Source organism: Phacochoerus africanus, chromosome 1, assembly GCF_016906955.1.
Source record: "Phacochoerus africanus isolate WHEZ1 chromosome 1, ROS_Pafr_v1, whole genome shotgun sequence".
Classification (NCBI taxonomy): Eukaryota; Metazoa; Chordata; class Mammalia; order Artiodactyla; family Suidae; genus Phacochoerus; species Phacochoerus africanus.
Window position 1 is genome coordinate 152,030,891 of NC_062544.1, and position 24,036 is coordinate 152,054,926.

The 24,036-nt window shown below is 46.3% G+C and overlaps 1 protein-coding gene across 2 annotated transcripts; it reads left to right on the forward strand.

Annotated features, from left to right (window-relative positions):
* Positions 1 to 645: 645 nt before the first annotated feature.
* HMCES (5-hydroxymethylcytosine binding, ES cell specific) lies at positions 646 to 20,918 on the forward strand. 2 transcript variants are annotated; one of them, XM_047782288.1, is made up of 6 exons: positions 646 to 936; positions 7,577 to 7,720; positions 9,844 to 9,969; positions 14,480 to 14,661; positions 18,212 to 18,404; positions 20,267 to 20,918. In XM_047782288.1, exons 1-6 carry the CDS (start codon positions 754 to 756, stop codon positions 20,540 to 20,542), a joined length of 1,104 nt encoding a protein of 367 aa, XP_047638244.1. In that variant the 5' UTR covers positions 646 to 753; the 3' UTR covers positions 20,543 to 20,918. The 2 variants fall into 2 exon arrangements, with proteins under 2 accessions (XP_047638244.1, XP_047638253.1); XM_047782297.1 differs by lacking the exon at positions 9,844 to 9,969.
* Positions 20,919 to 24,036: the final 3,118 nt, after the last annotated feature.

Below are 24,036 nucleotides of genomic sequence, written 5' to 3' on the forward strand. Positions count from 1 at the left end.
TTTGGGTGTGGGGGAGAGATGAGGGCCCTGGAAATTGCTCTGGTGCTCAAGGGGTTTGAGAGTGACTTGTGTGATTGATGGAAGTTTTCTGATGGTTTTTCAATTTTTGCCCAAACTATGAATCATTTAGTAGGACTGTGAAGTAAGGGAAACGTTTTCTGACTTCACCCCTACAGAGAAGGGCCCTGCAGACCCTAGGGTCCCCTCTAGGTGTCCTGGGGACACTTCCAGGCCACAATCCCCAGGTTCGCTCTGGAAAGGGAGTTAACTCCGAAGGGGAACGGCCCACACGGAGGACGTAGAGCCCCGAAAAGCCTGGGATCGAGGAGTCCTCAAAGGCAATCAGAGGTTCCTCCTCGAGCGCTTTCCGAAGAGCCAGGGTGGGGAGCCCCGTCTCGGTCAGGGTGGAGGAGGGGAAAAAGTGTCCGAGAGAAGCTGGCCTCGCGGGGCCGGCCTGCTGGGGGCGGGGCTTAGCGCGGAGAGAGGCGCGGGCGCCGAGCCTGAGGTGAGGCGGGTTGAATACCGCCGAGCCGAGACCCGAGGCGCGGGTGAGGCGGGACCGGCGGGCGGAAGAGGTGGGGGTGAGGCGGGACTAGCGGGAGGCGGGAGGCCCCGGGAGCGAGGGGAGGGGGAGGGGGAGGGGGAGGGGCGGGCGGAGGCCCAGGCCAAGAGCTGGCGTCGAGCGGCTGGAACCGTCCTCCAGTGCAGGAACCTGCGGTGTGAGGTGCGGCGGTGTGAGCGGCGGCACAGAGCATGTGCGGGCGGACGTCCTGCCACCTGCCCTTGGAGGCCCTCACCCGAGCCTGCGCCTACCGGGACCGGCAGGGCCGCCAGCAGCTCCCGGAATGGAGGGACCCTGACCGGTACTACCCCTCGTACAACAAGAGCCCGCGGTCCAGCACTCCGGTGCTCCTGTCGCGGCGGCACCTGGAGAAGGTGAGCGCTCCCCCCGCGCCGGCTTCTGGCTCCGCGGCCCCCCTCCTGCACGCCGACTTTATGTGCGCCTGTGTCCAAAGACACTTTTTAAGACAGCGTCCTTCAGACCTCACTGGTCATCAGGATCATTTCAGTATCTGTTTTCAAAAAAAGGAAAAAAAAAAAAAAAAAGGACTAGCGAATCTCAAAGACCTTTTTGGTTTTTTTTTGTTGTTGTGTTTTTGCCATTTCTTGGGCCGCTCCCGCGGCATATGGAGGTTCCCAAGCTAGGGGTCCAATCAGAGCTGTAGCCACCGGCCTACGCCAGGGCCACAGCAGCGCGGGATGCGAGCTGCGTCTGCAACCTACACCCCAGCTCACAGCAACGCCGGATCGTTAACCCATTGAGCAAGGGCAGGGATCGAAGCTGCAACCTCATGGTTCCTAGTCGGATTCGTTAACCACTGAGCCACAACGGGAACTCCTGTCTTGATGTTTCTTGAACCGTGAAGTTTGCCTTCTGCTTGCGTTTTCAATCTTTTTATGTTTGTCTTTTACTGGGGCTACAGTCTGAGGTGTTTGGTTTGGTAATCTGAAGTTTGGTTGTATTCATTGTTTTTATAGTGTCTATCCCCATAGCGTTGGAATGGTCAATAATTTATAATCATGTTTTGGTTCTTACCTCCTGAAAAAGAGTGTTTGTATGTATACATGTATACACACATGCAGTGTAATAAAAACGTTTATTAATAGTTTCTCCTTGTCTTAAACATTTTAAATATGTTGATATGTTTTTTTAAAAACATGTTTGATTTTTTTCCATCCTGGATTTTTATTTGGCCCATAATGCTTAGATCACTCTGTAAAGTTGATTATACCCCTGTCACATATACTTCAGAACTGTGGTGATAATACGGTCATCAAAAGAGAGATTTTATGTTATAGGATCAAGTTATTTTGAAATAAACCACCAGATTTTTTTGGTTGAATGAAGCCATTTACATGAAGTAGTTTATTCTTGAGCCAACAGTGGATGCATACTTCCCTGTTGAAACTAAGAAGACTTTTTTAATGAGAGGAAAATCAAAATAAAATAAATGTCATGGGGAACCTTGACTGGAAAAGGAAAAAAAAAGTTTCAGAGGAAGGCATAATTTGAAGAGAGAGGAGAGTTAAGTGTATGAGGTTTATTATGTTTAAGCCTTGGTTCTCTTTGTACCACCTCTTTAGAATTGCAGAATGGATGTTAGCTCAAAGAGAAATTTTTTTAACAGATGTAAAGACAAAAGTGTAGAAATTGCGACTTGTCCTAGGTTACCCAATCAGTGAAGTACAGAGCCAGAACTGAGGTCCAGTCCACTGTCCCCACTCCAGTGGATACTCCCTGCAACTAGGAATGGGGAAAGTGGGGCCCTTAAGCTTGCCTAGCCCCTCTTCTGTTAGTGGCATGAAATTGCCGATGTAGTGTTTTGACTCCACATCTCTAGCAAATTTTGTAAAGATTGCTAGCATTTCCTAATTTTGATAAATATTTGAGGTTTCGTATTTTGAAACCTGTAAATTATAAACGGAAAATAGAACCATTTTAGCAAATCATGAATCCATATTATAGTGGCCAGTACTTGTGTATAGATTGTAACATTTGCATTTGAAACCAACCGTTTGCAAATGACTTCCTCTTTCATTTATTTAACCCCAGTGTTCCCAGCTGTTCTGGCCACAAGTTCATGAGAGTAGAGAAAAAGATGACTAATGTTGAGCAACATTTTCAGCATTTTGGCTTACAAGCCACTTTCTATTCATTGCTCCCATTACAAAGCAGTCCGACATTTAGGTTTGGTTTGCAGTTGTCCAGTGAACACACTCAAGTTAAAGATGATCAGCGGAAATTGTGAGAGTAGGATTTTTTTTTTTTTGCCCTCCCCTCTTGTTTCCAGTTTTTGTTGTTGTTTTTGTTTGGTTGGTTTTGGGTTTTTTTGTCTTTCATCTTTGGCCTCCCTGTGACATATGGAGTTCCTGGGCCAGGGATCAGATCCAAGCCGAAGTCTTGACTTAAGCCACAGCTGCGGCAGTGCTGGATCCTTTAACTCACTGTGCCGAGCTAGGGATTGAACCTGGAACCCAGCACTCCAAAGAGGTCCCAATCTCGCCACTGCAGGAACTCCTTGTTTCAGTTTTTTTTTTTATTATAAACAAATGTCCTTTTTGCCATCTATTTATTGCTGTGTTTTTTGCATTTCTGTGCTTTTTGTTGGTGACTTCCCTGTTTAAAATTGTCTCTAAGCATAGTGGTGAAGTGCAGTCTAGAATTTCTAAGTGCAGGAAAGGTGCAGTATGCCTTGAGAAGAAAATACACATGTTCAAGAGACTTCATTAGGACATGAGTTACTGTGGCTGTTGGTTATGAGTTCAACATTAATGAATCAACAATATATGTTAAATAAAGTGACTTTAAACAAAAATACACAGAAGGAGTTCCCGTCATGGCGCAGTGGTTAACGAATCCGACTAGGAACCATGAGGTTGCAGCTTCGATCCCTGCCCTTGCTCAGTGGGTTGACAATCCGGCGTTGCTGTGAGCTGGGGTGTAGGTTGCAGACGCGGCTCGGATCCAGCATTGCTGTGGCTCTGGCGTAGGCTGGTGGCTACAGCTCCGATTGGACCCCTAGCCTGGGAACCTCCATATGCCGCAGGAGTGGCCCAAGAAATAGCAAAAAGACACACACACACAAAAAAATACACAGAAGACAGGTTATATATTGATGAGTTGATAAAAATATTGCCACCATAGGCTCCTGGCAGCTTAACTCTGTATTTCCCTTAAGAGCAGCAGAGTTCCCTAATTCAGTGTTTGTAGCAACTTTGTAGAAGCTAACTGCAGTGTATAGTAAGAATGGACTCTATATATGAGGTGTGTGTGTGTATGTGTTTGTATGGAAAGGGGATATGTTCCTACAACAAAGACTGTATGGCCTGCAAAGTCTACTGTACTTAACATTTAGCATTTTATTTATTTATTCATTGGCTTTTGGGGAGGGGGAGCTGCACTTACGGCATATGGAAGTTCCCAAGCTAGGGGTCAAATCAGAATTGCCGCTGCTGGCTGACCTACGCCACAGCCACAGCAGTGCGGAAACTGAGCCATGTCTATGACCTATATACCACAGCCCACGGCAACACCGGATCCCCAACCTCTGAGCAAGGGCAGGTATCCAACTGGCATCTTAATGGATACTAGTCAGATTCATTGCCGCTGCTCTACAATGGGAACTCCAACACTTAGCCTTGTAGAGAAAAGTTTACAACATCTGACATAGAGACAATTACTCTCTCATCTCTCAGTGATGTTGGTTCTTTTTTTTCTTTTTTCTTTTTTTTGTCTTTTTTCTAGGGCTGCTTCCCGAGGCATATACAGGTTCCCAGGCTAGGGGTCTAATCGGAGCTGTAGCCTCCAGCCTACACCACAGCCACAGCAACACCAGATCTGAGCCACGTCTGCAACCTACACCACAACTCACGGCAACACTGGATCCTTAACCCACTGAGCGAGGCCAGGGATAGAACCCGCAACCTCATGGTTCCTAGTCGGATTCATTTCTGCTGTTCCACGATGGGAACTCCCAGGGGCCCATTCTTCAAGCTGCCACAGATCCGCTGTTATCTATAATTAAACACGTAATCTTTCCCAAAATGGAACCCCTTTTCAGATTTTTCTTTTTTGTTCAATAGGGCTATCGTTAAGTCTTCTAGGCCTGAAAACTTAATTATCCACTTGCTAACCATTATAATTTCATTTTTTCTTTCTATCTTTTGTGTGTCTTTTATTCTGACTACTGTCACCAGACCCACTGTACCACTGTCGTAGATACACACTACATTCTGCTCACGTGTCTCCTCCCTCATAGTATGCTGTAAGTAAAAGTCTGGAAAAACTCATGCACAGGCTTCATTATGTTCTCTCCTTCCTGTGAGGGGACACATCAAGCATGTTCGTTATCCAACAAAGAAAATTATACCAGAATGTATACAGTGTTTGTGACCAGGGAAACCCGTTAGAAACTTAGGCCCAAGGTTTTTCACAAGGGCACTCTCTACCTAGCAAATACCCAAATTCCAGACTCCTAGAAGGAAAGCAGGTGCTCAGCATAAACCTCATTTTTTGCACAAACTTAGGCCTCGTATACTATCCTTAGCAGTCAGGGAAAGGTGGAAACACTCAAAATCCGAGTTCTCAGATGCTAACTGAGAGCCAACCCTATAAGCAGGCCTTCCTAAAAATAGCATCCTCAGGCTTGCTATAACTTCTGCACAAAACCACTTCCTGCACATTCTATTTTTTAATTATAGTTGATTTACAATGTAGTGCCAATTACTGCTGTATAGAAAAGTGACCCATATAGGTTCTTTTTCTCCTGTCATCCCCCATCATGGTCTATACCAAGAAACTGGACACAGTTCACTGTGCTATATAGTAGGACCTCACTGCTTATCATTCTAAATGTAATAGTTTGCATCTACTTACCTCAAACTCCAGTCCATCCCATTCACTCTCCCTCCCCCTTGGCAACCATAAGTCTGTTCTCCATGTCTGCGAGTCTGTTTCTATTTTGTAGACTGGTTCATTGATACCATTTTTTTTTTGTCTTTTTTGTTGTTGTTGTTGTTGCTATTTCTTGGGCCGCACCCGCGGCATATGGAGGTTCCCAGGCTAGGGGTCGAATCGGAGCTGTAGCCACCGGCCTACGCCAGAGCCACAGCAACGCGGGATCCGAGCCGCGTCTGCAACACCGGATCGTTAACCCACTGAGCAAGGGCAGGGACCGAACCCGCAACCTCATGGTTCCTAGTCGGATTCGTTAACCACTGCGCCACAACGGGAACTCCTGATACCATATTTTTGATTCCATGAATAAGTGATAACATATGGTATTTGTCTTTCTCTTTCTGACTTACTTAGTATGAGAATCTTTTTTTCCTTAGGGCCGCACCCACGACATGGAAGTTTCTAGGCTGGGGTGGAATCAAAACTACAGATGCCGGTCTACACCACAGCCAACGTGGGATCCAAGCCATGTCTGCAAATTACACCACAGCTCATGGTAACACTGAATCCCTGACCCAATGAGTGAGGCCAGGGATTGAACCTGCATCCTCATGGATCCTAGTCGGGATTGTTAACCACTGAGCCATGATGGGAACTCCCAGTATGAGAGTCTCTAATTGCATCCATGTTGCTGTGAATGGCATTAATTCATTCTTTTTATGGCTGAGTAGTATTCCATTGTGTATATGTACCACATCTTAATCCATTCGTCTGTAGATGGACATTTATGTTGCTTCCATGTCTTGGCTATTGTGAATAATGCCGCATTGAACAGAGGGGTACATGTATCTTTTTGAATTGTAATTATGTTCAAGTATATGCCCAGGAATGGGATTGCCAGAGCATATGGTAGTTTTATTTTTAGTTTTCTGAGGAACCTCCATACTGCTTTCCACAGTGGTTGTACCAGTTTACATTCACACCAATATTGTAGGAGGGTTCCCTTTTCTCCATACCCTCTCCAGCATTTGTTATTTGTAGATTTATTTGTGATGACTATTCTGACCAGTGTGAGGTAGTATCTCATTGTAGTTTTGATTTCCTGCACATTCTTGACATGGCATCTAACTTCATATCTGGTCTTTCTTCCAATCTCTTCTCTGACTGAATTGTATGGCTCTAGTGGGAGCCAGTCCAAGAACCATCTCACCCTGTACCCTTCCCTTTTGCCCCTTCCAAGGAACTAATACACTTCTCTGTTCCATCTCTCACACATCACTCTCCACTGAAGTTTTTTGACATTGCTTGTATGTACCACTTACGTGGCCCTTAGCCTATAGATCTTATCACTTGTTTTTTGGTTTTGGTTTGTTGTTGTTGTTGTTGTTGTTGTTTTGTCTTTTTGTCTTTTTAGGGCCCTACCTGGGGCACGTAGAGGTTCCCAGGCTAGGGGTCGAATCAGAGCTATTGCTGCCAGCCTACATCAGAGCTACAGCAACACCAGGTCCAAGCTGCATCTGCGACCTTCACCACAGCTCACGGCAATGTGGGATCCTTAACCCACTGAGCAAGGCCAGGGATTGAACCCACAACCTCATGGTTCCTAGTCGGATTCGTTTCCACCACGCCATGACGGGAACTCCTCTTATTACTTGTTTTTATGTCTACGCAGCCTCACAAGTTACAGTGCAAGCCCTTTGAGATTAAGTACCTTCCATGTGCCCCCATAGCACCCTGAGTAGCCCTTAATCGTTGCATGAACCTTATTGTATTATGGTTGTCAGTAATGTGTGCTTTTTGAAAGCTGGGACCACATGAAGTGCAGGACTTAGTACTATGTGTTTCCCATAGTAGGTAGGCACTGATTAAAGGTTTACAGAAACTAAACTCTGTATTGCCCACCTTGCCCAAGCAGGATGACTTACGTTCTAATATTGCTAGAGAACTCAAATTAGTCACATCATGATAAATCATTAAAATGGTTTTCAGAGCAAATCTTTTTCTTTTAATAATCTTCTTTGTATTTTGATACTAATGGTATTGTAATGCATGCATTAAATTTGGTTTTCTAAATTTCTTTATGGTCTCCTCACTGGCTCTTAACCTTTCCCGTGGCAGGGTGCAGACTCATCTGAGCGGATCATTGCTCCCATGCGATGGGGCTTAGTCCCATCCTGGTTTAAAGAAGCTGATCCCTCCAAGCTGCAATTCAATACAACCAACTGCCGTAGTGATACCATAATGGAGAAACGGTCCTTCAAGGTAGGTAGCTGGTGTTGGGAAAAGGCACATATTCTGATATTTTATCTAACAGAACTATCAGTGCCTTATATACCTGAGCAATAGTTCCAAAATGTGTTCCCAATTGTTAACATTGAGCCCTATTCAGTTTATTACTGTGTGACAAAGTGTGCCAAAGTTGCAGTTTATTTTTTCCTCATATTCTGTGGGTTGACTGGACTCAACTGGACAGTTTTTGCACAACTAGAGTTTCTCACGTAATTCTAATCCAGAGATAGCTGGACGGTACAGGTGGCTTCTTTTTTTTTTTTTTTTTTTGTCTTTTCTAGAGCCGTTCCCTCAGCATATGGAGGTTCCCAGCCTAGGGGTCTAATCAGAGCTGTAGCTGCCGGCCTATGCCACAGCCACAGCAACGCGGGATCCGAGCCATGTCTGCGACCTACACCACAGCTCACAGCAATGCCGGATCCTTAACCCACTGAGCAAGGTCAGGGATCGAACCCGCAACCTCATGGTTCCTAGTCGGATTCGTTAACCACTGAGCCACGACGGGAACTCCCCAGGTGGCTTCTTGACCCACCTGTCTGACACCTCTCCTGGGATGAGTAGAGTAACCGAAGACTTTGCATACACATAGCTAGGGAGGTCTCACATGGCATCTGACTAACCTAGAGCTCATCATTCAAGAGAGTAGGGCAAAAGCTGCAAGGCTTTGTGTCCTGGCCTAGGCAGTCCTGGCAGTGTCATTTCTACTGCATTCCATTGGTTTTACAGAGCCAGACCAAGGTCAGTGTGGGAGGGGCCCGCACAGGATGTGAACATTGGTGTGCATGGCTTGCTGGGGGCCACCCTCAGAGACTAGCTACCAGAAGTTCCTATTCCTGTTATGTACATTATTTTATCCTTACAACATCTTATATATAAGAGAGGTACAGAGGAATTAACTGCTCTGAAGTCACACATTGGAGAATCTGAGTTTTGTTGTTGTTGTTGTTGTTGTTGTTGTTGTTGTTTTAATGGCCGCACCTGCAGCATGTGCAAGTTCCCAGACTAGGGGCTGAATCAGAGCTGTAGCTCCAGTCTACAACACGGCAGTGCAGGATCTGAGCCTCATCTGAGACCTGTGCCGCACCTTGAAGTAATGCTGGATCCTTAACCTGCTAAACGAGGCCAGGGATCAAACCCATATCCTCAGAGTCAGCGTTGGGTCTTTAACTGCTGTGCTACAACAGGAACTCCAGATGTGAGGTTTTTTGGGTTTGTTTTTTTCTGCGTTTTAGAGATGTACCTGTGGCATATGGAAGTTCCCAGGCTAAGGACTGAATTGGAGCTATAGCTGCTGGCCCATGCCTCAGCCATAACAACTCAGGATCTGAGGCATGTCTGCGACCTACACCACAGTTCATGGCAGTGCGGATCCCCCACCCACTTAGTAAAGCCAGGGATCGAACCCACGTCCTCATGGATACTAGTTGGATTCGTTTGTGCCATGCCACGAAGGGAACTCCCCAGATCTGAGATTTTTGTTTTGCTTTGCCTTTTTCTTTTCTTTCTTTTTTTTTTTTTAAGGGCCTCATCTGCGACCTATGGAGGTTTCCAGGCTAGGGGTCGAATTGGAGCTGTAGCCACTGGCCCACGCCACAGCCATAGCAACGTGGGATCTGAGACACATCTGTGACCTATCCCATAGCTCATGGCAACACCAGATCCTTAACCCACTGAGTGAGGCCAGGGATGGAACTGAAGTCCTTATGGGTGCTAGTCAGATTTTTTTCCACTGAGCCAGGACGGGAACTCATACATTCTTTTTAAAATATTCTTTTCCATTATGGTTTATCACAGGATATTGAATTCCCTATGTATAGCTCCCTCTCCTATATAATAGGACCTTGTTTATCCATCCTGTATGTAATAGCTTACATCTGTTTACCCCAACTTTCCACTCCATCCTTTCCCCCTTGGCAACGACGAATCTGCTCTCCCTGTCTGTGAGTCGGTTTTCCGTTTTGTAGATAGGTTCATTTGTGTCGTATTTTAGATTCCACACGCAAGTGGTATCACATGCTGTTTGTCTTTCTCTTTCTGACTTACTTCACCATGGCCCTCCTCGCTAAGACCATATCTTGCTCACGTTTTTCCCTCAGGTGCCTCTGAGTAAGGGAAGGCGCTGTGTTGTTTTAGCAGATGGATTCTACGAGTGGCAGCGACATCCGGGAACATACCAGAAGCAGCCATACTTCATCTACTTCCCCCAAATCAAAACAGAAAAGGTATCATTAGCAGCATTCACAGTAGATATTTAGACACAGAGAGCTAATCCAAAGAAAGCTGTTTTTTTCTTTTTTCTTTTTTCCTTTCTTCACATTTGTTTTTTGTTTTGGGGGGTTTTTAGGGCTGCAGGTGCAGCATATGAAAGATTCCGGGCTAGGGGTCAAATCAGAGCTGCAGCTGCTGGCCTAAGCCACAGCCACAGCAATGCCAGAGCCATGTCTGCAGCCTACATCACAGCTTTAACCCAATGAGCGAGGCCATAGATCAGACCCATGTCCTCATGGATAATAGTCGGTTTTGTAACCTGCTAAGCCACAATAGGAACTCCAAAATTCACCTTTTAAAAGTATGCAAGTCAGGAATTCCTGTTGTAGCTCAGCAAGTTAGGAACTGAACATAATGTCAGTTAGGATGCAGGATTTTTTTGTTTTTTGTTTTCTTTTTAGAGCCACACCCAAGGCATATGGAGGTTCCCAGGCTAGGGGTCGAATCGGAGCTACAGTTGCCAGCCTACACCACAGCAATGCAGAATTCAAGCCATGTCTGTGACCTACACTACAGCTCATGGCACCACTAGATCCTTAACCCACTGAGTGGGGGCAGGGATTGAACCCACAACCTCACGGTTCCTAGTCAGATTTGTTTCTGCTGCACCACGATGGGAACTCCAGGGTACGGTTTTAATGCCTGGCGTTGCCGCAAGCTGTGGCATAGGTCACAGGTGCAGCTCGGATTCTGAGCATCTCTGGCGTAGGCTGGTAGCTACAGCTCTCATTCAACCCTTACACTGGGAACTTCCATATGCTGCAGGTGTGGCTGTGAGGGATAAAAAAAGTCTGCAAGTCTTGTATATTTGGAGTAGTGTGGCCATCACTACTGTCAAATTTTAGAACATTTTCATCACCCCAAAAAGAAACCCCATACCCATTAGCAGTCACTCCATTTCCTACTCCCCCTACCCCTGGCAACCATTAATCATCTACTTTCTGTCTCTATACGTTTGTCTATTTTGGACACTTCATATATATGGAATCATACAATATTTGGGTTTTTTGTGCCTGGCTTCTTTTACTTGACGTAATGTTTTTCAGGTTCATCTCTGTAGCATGTATCAGCCTTTCATTCCTTTTTATGACTGAATAATCATCCATCGTATAGATAGAGCACATTTTTGTTTATTCATTCATCAGTTGATGAACACTTGGGTTTTTCTACTTTTTAGCTATTATGTATAATGCTGCTATGAACATTCATGCACAAGTTTTTACATGGATGTGTATCTTTTTTTTTTTTTAATTTATTTTGTCTTTTCCAGGGCCACACTCATGGCATATGGAGGTTCCTAGTCTAGGGGTCTAATCCATTGGTATGCATGTCTGTTCTCATGCAGTCCCACCCTATAACTCTATAGTAAGCTTTGAAATAGGAAAGTTTGAGTCCTCCAACTTGTTTTGGTTGTTGGGTTTCCTCAGTTTCACATGGATTTTAGGATCAGCTTGTTTCTGCCACAAGGACAGTTGGAATTTTGATAGAAATTGCATTGAGGAGTTCTCTTGTAGCTCAGTGGGTTAAGGATCTGGTATTGTCACTGCAGCAGCTTGGGTTGTCACTGTGATGTGGGTTTAATCCCTGGCCTGGGAACTTCCACAATCTACAGGTGCAGCCAAAAAAAAAAAAAGAAAAGGAGGAAGGAAGGAACTGCTTTGATCCGTACATCAGTTTGGGGAATAGACCAGTTTACTATCTTTATCTTCCATTCCATGAACTCTCAGAGTGTCTTTCCATTTCTTAGATCTTTAATGTCTTTCAACAATATTTTATAGTTTTCATTGTGCAAATCTGGTACCTACCTGGTTGAGTACATCCCTAAGTCTAGTATTGAATAATACTTTTACCTCTTCCTGGGTGATGCAAGTACTTTGCCAAACTTTATCCTCAAAGTCAGTATACATAAATCAGCAAAATTCAGTTACTAGCAACAAACAATTGGAAATAACAGCAAGTTCATAAGCTGCTGGAAACAGTCTAATAGAGAGCAGGGAGAAAGTACAAGTCACTAGAAGGATGTCCTTGTGTAGGTGAGATGGGAGGCAGTGAGATCCAGTGCACCTGTGGGCAAAACACATAGAGCATTTGGAGTTTCCTGGTGGTGCAGCGGGTTAAGGATCTGACATTGTCACTGCTGTGGCACAGGTTCAGTCCCCTGGACTGGGAACTTCTGCATGCCTCGGGCGAGAGTATTAGAAAGTGGAGGGAAGGCAAGGTGTGTGAAGGTGGGGAGATGTTTGGAAGCAGGCAGATGGTCTTGTGAATGCTTCTGTTTTGTCAGGGAAATAGGCAAAGTCATCAGCTGAGAGTGAGGATGGGGAGAGGCTTGGATACTTGAGAACTGAGTGATTGTCAGTAAGTGGACAACAGAAATGGATTGGCATATCATTGATCCATCTGGATCTTGTGGTGTCTAAGGAATAAAGTAGGGGTTTTAACGTTCTTTTCCCCATTATTTACCTAGTCATTGCATTTCCATGCATTGAATACTTTCATTCCCTTGTTATTTTCTTTCTCCCATTAGTACTGCTTTTTTCAACCCAGCCTTTTCTCTTCCATTTACCTAATCCCTCTGGATAAGAGTGTTTCCTTACCAGCTTATGGTAGTGCACTCCATACTATGGCTGCTCTATTTAGGGTTTTCCAACAGTGGCAAACTACTAGCTATAAGGGTAGAGCCATTTCTGCTTTTTTTTTTTTTTAATTTTTTTTTGGTCTTTTTGCTATTTCTCGGGCCGCTCTCGCGGCATATGGAGGTTCCCAGGCTAGGGGTCAAATCGGAGCTGTAGCCACCGGCCTACGCCAGAGCCACAGCAACGCGGGATCTGAGCCGCATCTGCAACCTACACCACAGCTCACGGCAACGCCGGATGGTTAACCCACTGAGCAAGGGCAGGGATCGAACCCGCAACCTCATGGTTCCTAGTCGGATTCGTTAACCACTGCGCCACGATGGGAACTCCCATTTCTGCTTTTATTTGTGTCCAGTCAATACATTAGCCATGTGTTATCCACCTCCAGGGAAAAGGAGGGAAGCTTCCCTACAGCCAAGTCTCTGGACTGGAGAGGTGAGCCCTCTGAGGGTCCTACACAGCAATGTGCTCCTCCGATAGTCCCTGGCTCCTTCCTGCCCTCTTCTAGGAGCCACTAAATGCATGGCCTTTGCCGTAGGTCTCTACCTGTCGGTAATCCCATCGCTTGTCTCAGAGCAGCCAACACACTTGTCCTGGCTGTTTTGTTTTTCTAGGGATCGAGTTAGGCTGTACATTCAGGCTACCACCTTAGATTTTCCACTGTGATTTTTTTCCATTTAAAATGAACTATAAGGGGAGTTCCTGTCGTGGCTGAGTGGTTAATGAATCCAACTAGGAACCATGAGGTTGTGGGTTTGATCCCTGGCCTTGCTCAGTGGGTTAAGGATCCAGCGTTTCCGTGAGCTGTGGTGAAGGTTGCAGATGCGGCTTGGATCCCTCATTGCTATGGCTCTGGCGTAGGCTGGTGGCTACAGGTCCAATTCGACCCCTAGCCTGGGAACCTCCATATGCCGCAGGTACAGCCCTAGAAAAGGCAAAAAAAGACATAAATAAGTAAGTAAGTAAGTAAATAAATAAATAAATAAATAAGTAAATAAATAAATAAAATGAACTGTAAGGATGTTCCCACATGGCACAACATGTTTAAGGATCCATCGTTGCCACAACTGTAGCACAGGTTCAATCCCTGATCCAGGAGCTTCCGCATGCCACGATTACGGCCAAGAAATAAAATAAAATTAGAAATAAGGTGAACTGTAAGTCAGAAATTCTGGGGCTTATTTCTGGAGGAAGAGACGTTTTGGGCAGAGGAAAGTTGCTTCAGTGAGACACAGGGGCATGAAGTTGCATAACGGCTTAATTTACAAACAGCAGGGCTTAATTCAAATTAACATTGTAAGTGAAAGCCAAAATAATGACCCAGAACAAGAAGGCCTGAGTACCAAATTGAAGATGTCAAATTTTATTGTGAAAGCATTAAGGAGCCATAAGGCCATTGCTTTGGTGAGTATTTTCCACCAGCCCTCTTACCTTTGTCAACAGTGGATCAGGAAGATGCATACTAAAAGGCATGGACTGAATCTAAAATGATTGCCTTGGAGTCCCTGTTGTGGCTCAGCAGTCAGTTCCTGACTAGGACCCATAGAGACACGGTTCGATTCCTGGCCTTGCTCAGCGGGTTAAGGATCTGGCGTTGCCATGAGTTGTGGTGTAGATCACAGATGCAGCTCGGATCCCACATTGCTATGGTTGTGGTATAGGCTGGTAGCTACAGCTCCAATTAGACCCTAGCCTGGGAACTTCCATATGCTGCACCTGTAGCCCTAAAAAATAAATAAAATGATTGCCTTGCTTTCAAGTCTGTAATACCACCCAACATGCAGGAGGAGGTGGCTGCTGACTAACTTGCTGTGGATTTTGCTTCCAGTCAGGCAGCATGGGCGCTGCAGACAATCCTGAGGACTGGGAGAAAGTCTGGGACAATTGGAGGCTGCTGACAATGGCTGGCATCTTTGACTGCTGGGACCCTCCAGAGGGAGGAGACTGCCTATATTCTTACACCATCATCACAGTAGAGTCCTGCCAAGGCTTGAATGACATCCACCACAGGCAAGTCACCCTTCTCATCCCGAGCCCGAGAGGATTCAGGGGAGCGTTTGTCCTTTCTGCTTTTAGATAGGCAGCTTTTGGAATTCAAAGTTTTATAACACACAGATTTAGAGAGTAGGAAACTAAGACCAAAATACAGTTACACTCAGCTTACCTGTAACAGACATTCATTCTTAAAAACGACACAAAGCAAAATTGTACAGCAAAAACCATAGGACTTATGGGAAAAGTTGGATTAAGGGGACAACACTGAAAAACTTTGTCAGTGACACACTAAATAATAGGAATCTAATAAAAAAAAAAACATTTCTACAGTTTCATACATTAAATGGTTAAAAAATACATAGGTATTACAATAAATGTGGCACTTTACCTTAAAAAGACCTGAAATCGGCTCGTAGAAGTGAGTGTCAGAAGAGTTGCAACTTGTGAGTCATTGTGAAATGATGGGAAGAAGATTATGCAAAATGTATTATCTTTTGCATTCTTAAATTGTGGGCATGTTTTTCTGCCTTTGAATGGTGCCCCTTCCAGGCCTGTGGTTATAATAGATAGGCATCTCATCAGAATTGAACATTTAGGGAGTTCCCATTGTGGCTCAGTGGGTTAAGGACCAGATGTAGTCTTCATGAAGATGTGTGTTTGATCCCTGGGATATCTTTGTGAGAAAGCTTCCAGTTTTTCACTCTAACTTTCAGTCCGTATACTGAACAATCGTTTCATTGCTTCTGTTCCTTCAGGCCTGATGGGTACTGACTTCCTGACACTTGTTGCTGTTGTGCCAGCCTGGCAGCCATTGGTCCCTGTGGTGGGCCCCTTCTTACTGACTGCTTGTGAATAGTACATGTTCTCTTCTTGCTTTCAAGCTTCTCCTCAAGCCTTAAATGCACTCCATTTTCAAGCACTGCTTAGCATGTTTGAGCCAGGAAGCATAAACATGTGTGAGATATTGAATACTTTTCTTACGTATGCTATAGCTGCAGCAACAATGGATCCTTAACCTACTGCGCCACAGCAGGAGTTGCTATCGGGTTTTTTTAAATATACAGAGAAGTTTACAAATGCAAAATAAGAGCAAGACACAATTTTGGTGGATGATAGGCAGTGAGCTGAGGTAGCTGTGAGGGCTTGCAGTGTGTTTGTGTGTGTGCATTTTGTGTACTCTTACAAGGCTCACTTCTGCAGGCTGCAGTTTTTTGTGTTCACAGACAAAAAACTGTGTATAAGCAGTTGCAAAACTTGCATTATGCTTAAATTGCTCTCTAAGATACCAGTCACTTTGGAATGGATTTGCACTTTAAAAATAAGCATTAACAGGACTGACTATATTTGTGTAACACTGTCACAGTTTTTGCCAGATAACACATAGTAATTTTATGAAGTTTTCCTGAAAAGAGTACTGTGCTGCACGTGTTGAATACCTGTGTTACTCCCCACTTGCCTTTTTTTTTGTCTTTTGTCTTATTAGGGCCACACCCATGGCATGTGGAGGTTCCTAGGCTAGGGGTCGAATCAGAGCTATTGCTGCCGGCCTATGCCAGAGCCACAGCAACATGGGTTCCGAGCCACGTCTGTGACCTACACCACAGCTCACAGCAACGCCGGATCCTTAACCCACTGAGTGAGGCCACAGATGGGACCTGCATATTCATGGATATAAGTCAGATTCGTTTACCACTGAGCCATGATGGGAACTCCACCTGCCCTTGTCTTGAGCTTTTTTTTGTTTTTTGGTTTTTTTTGTTTGTTTGTTTGTTTTTGCCTTTTCTAGGGCCACTCCCATGGCATATGGAGGTTCCCAGGCTAGGAGTCTAATAGGAGCTGCAGCTGTCAGCCTATGCCAGAGCCACAGCAACACGGGATCCGAGCCACATCTGCAACCTACATCACAGCTCACGGCAATGCTGGATCGTTAACCCACTAAGCAAGGCCAGGGATCGAACCCACAACCTCATGGTTCCTAGTCGGATTCGTTAACCACTGAGCCACAACGGGAACTCCTTGAGCTTTCTATCTGAAATGATGCTCTCATGGGATAAAGTAGTTTTAGTTTTTGCTAATTTACCTTAAAATAAATTCCTGTTTCTTCTAATCTAAGACACTATCATTGATGTTAAATGTACCATTATTTTGTGTACTGTTAAGAAAAGTAAAGTGCTGCCAATTACTGCCAATTAAACTATGATACAGTGCAGAGATGCCATTCATCATAAAATACATCTAGATTTCAGAGATTTTAAAATATTTATCTATTTATTTTGTTGTTTGTCCTTTAAGGGCTGCAGCCAGTGTATACGGAAGTTCCCAGGCTAGGGGTTGAATCAGAGCTGCAGCTGCCAGCCTACGCCACAGCCACAGCAATGTGGGATCTGAGCCACATCTACAACCTAACACCACAGCTCGAGGTAACACCAGATCCTTAACCCAGTGAGCAAGGCCAGGGATCAAACTTGCATCCTCATAGATACTAGTTAGGTTCTTAACCCGCTGAGCCACAACAGGAACTCCTGGATTTCTGTTTTCTTTTGTCTTTCAGGGCCACACCCATGGCATTTGGAGGTTCCCAGGCTAGCAGTTGAATCGGAGCTGCAGCTGCTGGTCTACACCACAGCCACAGCAACAGGGGATCTGAGCCATGTCTTCGACCCCACACCACAGCTCACAGCAATGCCAGATCCTTAAACCACTGAGTGAGGCCAGGGATCAAACCCACATCCTCATGGATCCTAGTCAGATTTCGTTAACCACTGAGCCACAATAGCAACTCCTCAGAGATTTTAATATCCTTTTTTTAAAAGTACACATTCGAGGAGTTCCCATCATGGCGTGGCTGTGGCTGTGGCGTAGGCCAGCAGCTACAGCTCCCTTTTAATCCATAGCTTGGGAACCTCCATATGCCGTGGGTGCAGCCGTTAAAAAAAAAAAAGATAAAGTACACGTTTAATTTGTTGAAATGACATTATTAAAATAGATGTTTATGTGTATTTATCTCCTGAATCAGCTGTATTACCCACCAGTGAAGTCTGCACATTCTTGGCAGGACATAAAAGTGGAAGCTAAACAAGGGATCGTTTCCTACCATCATCCTGGGTTCCAGGAGTCCTCTGATGCAGCCTCTTTGCTTTTCTGAGCCATACTTTCCTTTTGTTCACAATATGTGAATAGCTGTTTCTTACATAAATCTGATGTGGTGGTAAGGCTGGAGAGTGTTTTTGACAAACAGCTTTTCCGAGGTTTTTTCCCCTTTAAGTCTAGACTTGAGCTTCAGAGATAGGTCACAGTTTGATAGCTGAGGAGTGCCCAGTCCTGGCACTGGGTACTATCTTCACCATCAGACTGTGTAAGCTGGCTGTCCTGGTGTTGACTTTCTCACCCTGTTATTCTCAGGGGGCACAGGCCAGCAAGCCCCATGTGAGGCATAGAGGGAGGGTGAGCTGCTGCTTGTGACAGTTTGCACTTCAGCTGACAAGACCTCTCTCCCTCTCTTCCTCCCCCTCACCCTCCTTCCCTCATTGGATGATCTGACCACGGTCTTGATCTCACTGGCCAGGATGCCTGCCATATTAGATGGAGAGGAGGCAGTCTCCAAATGGCTGGACTTTGGTGAGGTCTCAGCCCAGGAAGCTCTGAAGTTAATCCATCCCACAGAGAACATCGCCTTCCATCCAGTCTCTACCGTGGTGAACAACTTCCGAAACGACACTCCTGAGTGTCTGCTTCCTGTCGACTTACTCGTCAAAAAGGTGACTCTGTCATTTCTGAGTTTCCTATCTTCTATCAGTATGACCTGTTAGTTCAGTTTATGATATGGCCCTTTACAATCAGAGCTCTGATATAAACAACCCAGAATTCATCTTCCTGTGCATGGCAAGGTGGACCAGGGCAGTGACCCTCAAAGTGGGCTGTGACTAGGAGTCCTCAGAAGACCTCTTTCAGAACGTAAATGCCAGACCATCTAGACCTTCTGTGTCACTATTCAGGGCTGACTTGGGCTTCTGGACTCCTAGAAGGTGATTGTGAGAGAGACAGAGAAACCCTTGACTTTCACTCTATTTCTGTCCCCAACCGAATGTGTGATTTTTTTTTTTTTTAATGTCTCTTTTCTGTAACTGTCCTTTCCCAACTACAGTTGGAGGAATTTCAGTCCTCATTCTCTTTCAAGAGGATTTGAGAACATTCCTGCCATGAAATTTAACTTCTTAGAATTGGCAAGGATCGGAGTTCCCGTCGTGGCGCAGTGGTTAACGAATCCGACTAGGAACCATGAGGTTGCGGGTTTGGTCCCTGCCCTTGCTCAGTGGGTTAACCATCCGGCGTTGCCTCGAGCTGTAGTGTAGGTTGCAGACGCGGCTCGGATCCCGCGTTGCTGTGGCTCTGGCGTAGGCCTGCGGCTACAGCTCTGATTCGACCCCTAACCTGGGAACCTCCATATGCCACAGGAGCGGCCCAAGAAATAGCAAAAAGACCAAAAAAAAAAAAAAAGAATTGGCAAGGATCTAGAAGATGGGTTTTTGTTGTTTTTTTTTTTGTCTTTTTTAGGGCTGCATATGAAGTTCCCAGGCTAGAAATTGAATCAGAGCTGCAGCTACCAGCCTACACCAAGCCATGACAACACCAGATCTGAGCCGCATCTGCAGCCTACACCACAGCTCACAGCAATGCCAGATACTTAACCACTGAATGAAGCCAGGGATTGAACCTGAGTCCTCATGGATCCTAGTTGATTTCATTACCACTGAGCCACAATGGGAGCTCCCAGAAGATGTGTCTGGAAGGGAAGGTGAACAGCAAGAAGCCTGCAGTTGAAAAAGATGTTTGAGAGCAAATGCTGCCCCCTACTGACATCTGGGGGATAAAGATTTAGGAGTACTACCTGTTTCTGGGTGGCACAGAGAGACCTGAAGTAAGACATGAGTCTGGGTGTTCCAAAACAGGCTTAGGATGCCTGAGAAGTGTGAAGGACAATGACAACTAGAATAACTGCCTCCTTCCCCATTTTCCTTTTGTTTTTAAGTTTATTAAGTTCTCAAACTGTGTCATTTTCTTTTCACTCAGTTCTCTCAAACTCCTATGCCCGACACATTTATTCACTAGCTGTCCCTGAAAATGTAATTACATGTGTTCATTTTGCACTAGGTGCTGCCCCCTTTCTGCTATGGTCTTTACTCCAATTCTTTCAGAACCTTCAGCTCAGGGTTGGGGTGCAGGTACAGAAGGGAACAGTGCTGGTGGAGGAGGCTGTGCAGTGAGAGTTACTCTGTTCAGCCTTAGGCTGAATCCTTATCATGGCTGTCTGAAATTATGCCTCACCAGCTCATTTCCCCACACTGCAAGGTCACACTGAATTGCATTCTTTCCCCCTCATGATTCTTCTTTCTCTGCACATCTTTGGAATGCCAGATGGCCTTCTTCTCTAATGGGTCCCACACTCCTGTAAGATCGGCTACCTCCTCCTTGTACCCCTCCAACACACTCAGTTGCTCCTCTCTTTCCCCACTGGGTTAGTGGCCCCACTTGGCCATTGCTAACGTCTTTCTTCCCTTGGAATTGGCCTTTTCCCAAAAGCTTGAACTGGGTGGTTTGAGCTTTCTGTTCTTTCTTCTAGGAGTTCAAGCCAAGTGGCAGTAGCCAGAAGATGTTGCAGTGGCTGGCCACAAAGTCACCAAAAAAAGAAGACCCCAAAACACCAAAAAAGGCAGAGCCAGATGTGCCCCAGTGGTCCAGCCAGTTCCTACAGAAGAGCCCAGGCCCCCTCAAAAGAAGCAGTGCAGGACTCCTGGAGCGATGGCTGAAGCAAGAGAAGGAGGAGGAGCCCATGGCCAAGCGGCCTCACACCCAAAGTGCAGGACTTTCAGACCAAGGCCTTCATGTGCCGCACTGAATGCCAAGGTGACAACAGGTTCCTGCACTTTATGTGTGTGTATGTTGGGCAGGGGTTGCTTTGGAAGGAGGTAGCAGTGTTAGTTAATGGTTATGGCTTTTGGGGGAGTGGCTGTCCTGGTTGTGACCAGGAAACCCCATTGGAGCAGGTGGGTGGCCTGGGAATAGGAAGGGCCACGGTGTCAACTCGTGGTGGGAGGGGAAGGAGCTCCTGTGCCACAGCCCCTCCTGGTAGGACTGATAGACCTTCCCTCAGAGCCAAACCTGTCCCCGTGTAGCTAGCAGAGGCCATTTTCTACCTAGCCTTTGGGCTCTTTCACTCTTGGAATTAAATTCTTAAAACATTGTATTTTTTTTCTGAATAAATTATATTTGAATAAGCTGTCTCTACATTTCAGAAAATGCTAGTGGGAAGAATGCTGGATCTCACTGTTTTCTCCTGGCATCAGTCCTAGGGAATGGTTTTTGCCACAAATGTGGGGCACTGGGATTTTCTGTGTACAAAAATGCTTTTCTTGAAAAATAGCAAGGCTTGGTGGGGGCTCTTTGTTGAATTTCTTTTCAGTCTTTTTTTTTTTGTCTATTTTTTTGTTGTTGTTGCTATTTCTTGGGCCGCTCCCTCGGCATATGGAGGTTCCCAGGCTAGGGGTTGAATCGGAGCTGTAGCCACCGGCCTACGCCAGAGCCACAGCAACGCGGGATCCGAGCCGCGTCTGCAACCTACACCACAGCTCACGGCAACGCCGGATCGTTAACCCACTGAGCAAGGGCAGGGACCGAACCCGCAACCTCATGGTTCCTAGTCGGATTCGTTAACCACTGCGCCACGACGGGAACTCCCTCTTTTCAGTCTTAATACTTGGAAGCTGGAGTGCCTGCCAAGACCCTCCGGGTGTGGAGAAGCCCCAGGCACGGCCCTCGGAGCCCTGTCCGCGTTCGAAGCCTCTGAGTGGAGTGGGGCACAACGGTTATGCGGACTTGGGGGCAGCAGGCAAGGCTGCCCAGTGTTGGGCATCCACCCCAGCCTGGTCAGCACCCCCACAGTTTGTTCTGCAGGCTTGCCTTTGGTGCCAGTTTATAATTAGATGTTTATCTGGGTACTTGTGACTGTCCCCCTCCCCTCTCAGATGACTGGGTCCACTTTCTCACTGTTAAACTTCTCCCCATGTGAAGAGCAGGCGTGCAGTCAAATCTGGGTACTGAAATGCGTGCACAGCCCTGGAAGCTTAGGCAGGTGCCACGCCTTGGTGGGCGAGAAGCGGGCCGCCCACGGGGGGGTGCTGAGCAGGAGGAGCCTTCGTGGGGTCCAGGGAACAGCCCCCAGGAGTGCCGAGGCGGCCCACCCCCTCATCCCGAGGTGTGCTGGAGTACTAGCGCGGCAGCACAGAGGCGGTTACTTGCATGCCGCTGCTGGGCCTATGCAAATCAGGGATCGCAACTCCACCAATCAGAGCGGGGCCCTGAGTGTACTTACCAATGGGAGCGAGTGGCGCTGGCGGGCGGGGGTCCCCGCCCAGACCCTCGGTCTCTGCATTCCTCTTCCGGTTGAGGTGGCGGCAAAGGCGGGGTTCTTTCACTGGCCTCTAGTTTTACTTGGGCGCTTTTGCGTGGGGTTGGTGTTCTAGGAAGACACTTTAAAAATACAAACAGGAGTTTCTGACATGGCTCCGCGGAAACGAATCTAGACTATATCCATGAGGACGCAGGTTCGATCCCTGACCTCCCTCGGTTAAGGATCGGGCCTTGCAGTGAACTGAGGTGTAGGTTGCTGTGGCTGTGTTGCAGGCCAGTGGCTATAGCTCTGATTGGACCCCTAGCCTGAGAACTTCCATATGCGACGGGTGCGGCCCTCAAAAGACAAAAAAAAATAATTAAATGAAGGGGAAAAATACAGGTAACTTTCTGAAATGTCGACTGCCACGACTTTTGTCATATTTGCTTCTAGTTTTATAAGCAACGAATTAAATTCCCTTTTTCTCCACTGTTTTTCAGGGTTGTCAGTTTGGTGGGGTCTTTTAGAAGAGTAGAATGTCTTCAGCGGCATGTGTCCTTTTCATTCACGTTTTTATACCCTGACATAAATATGATGATAAAAGAACATTCTTGTATCAAAACATTGTTTTCTGAGTTTCAGGCTTATGCAAATGCAATCACCTTGGGCATTTCATTCTGCAGTCTTTTCCCCATCTGAGTCATCAGTTTTACTAAATTGCTACTAGTTTCAGAGGCATGTGATTCCCCACTTTCCCACCTTTTGCCAGTACCTCATCCTGCTTGTTAGAGGAGTGCAGCATCCCTCCTGTCCTTTGTTTTAGACAGATGTCTCCTCCACTCCTGTGTACAATCCTTCTGGGTCCATCTCCTCCTGCAAAGCTTGTGTACCTGAAGCCCAGTCCTGCTTTGTACAGACCCAGGCAAGGGAGAGGCTTGGCCTATAGGGCATAGCTTGACATAGGTAAGATGAGGCAAATCTGAGGGACTCCTGGCCTGGGAAAGGTGTCTCAGCTTGGAGAGTTTGGACAAGACCCTGCAATATGCCAGGAAAGCCCAGACAGTAGGTTGGTGAGAGAGGGTAGTGAGTGGCCTCAGACTCTCAGATCCCTTTTTGGTCTGCATGCCCTCCTCTCCTGCTTCTCCATCAGAACATGGAGCACTCATGATGGGAAGTGTGGAACCTCATTCCCTGGGGAAAAGACCTTTGGCTAAGGCTGTATGTACAAAAATGACTAAATCCCTGGTCCTTTCCTTAGTTTGCCCATTTCTGAACCTGGGGAGTGGGTACTCACAATTGGACTTCCGGAAACCCACAGCAACAGATGCTGGTTGTTGGAGGCCCAGAACCTACTTCTGTGACATTTCCCTCGTGTGCACCTGGATGAGGAGCCCCCTTCTGTCCCGGGACTCAGAAAAGAGAGGCATGTTGCAGGCTCCACAGAGGACACTCTCAGTGGGCAGCAGAAGCTGCACATCTGTCTGGAGGACTGGTGGCTTCGGTGAAAGGGGTTGGACACTCACTCTAGACAACACAAAAAGGTTTGAAGGGCAGCCAGGCTGGGGCAGGGCCTCAGTCCACACTTCTAGCCCCAGTGGAGACAGCCAGAAGAAAGATAGGACTTGGGAGAGGCAAGAGGTGGAGGTCAAGAATGGGGAAGCATACATGGCTGGTGCACCACGCAAGGATCTGGAATCCCAGTGCCAGTCCTATATGGGGACCTGGCTACCCCTGCTTTCACCACTTTTTGGCTTACTTTGCCTCTCGCTCTGCCAGGACACCACAATTTTCACCTTCTCGTCTTGATCTTTTTTATAATTTTTTTTTTTTTAATGGTTACGGCATGCAGCAGCTTGAAGTGTAATCTCAGTTCCCAGACTGGGGACTGAACCCAGGCCACAGCAGTAAAAGCATTGAGTCCTAACCATTAGACCACCAGGGAACTCTCCTGTCTTAATCTTACATATGGGCTGTTCTGGCTGTTTCACAAGTCAAGTGATCTC

Excerpts from the sequence above, each read along its gene's own strand:
- HMCES (XM_047782288.1), top strand. The coding sequence starts at position 754 with ATGTGCGGGCGGACGTCCTGCCACCTGCCCTTGGAGGCCCTCACCCGA. Across the intron at positions 9,970-14,479 it reads CCCAAATCAAAACAGAAAAG|TCAGGCAGCATGGGCGCTGC; the intron begins GTATCATTAGCA and ends TTTTGCTTCCAG. Across the intron at positions 18,405-20,266 it reads TCGACTTACTCGTCAAAAAG|GAGTTCAAGCCAAGTGGCAG; the intron begins GTGACTCTGTCA and ends TCTTTCTTCTAG.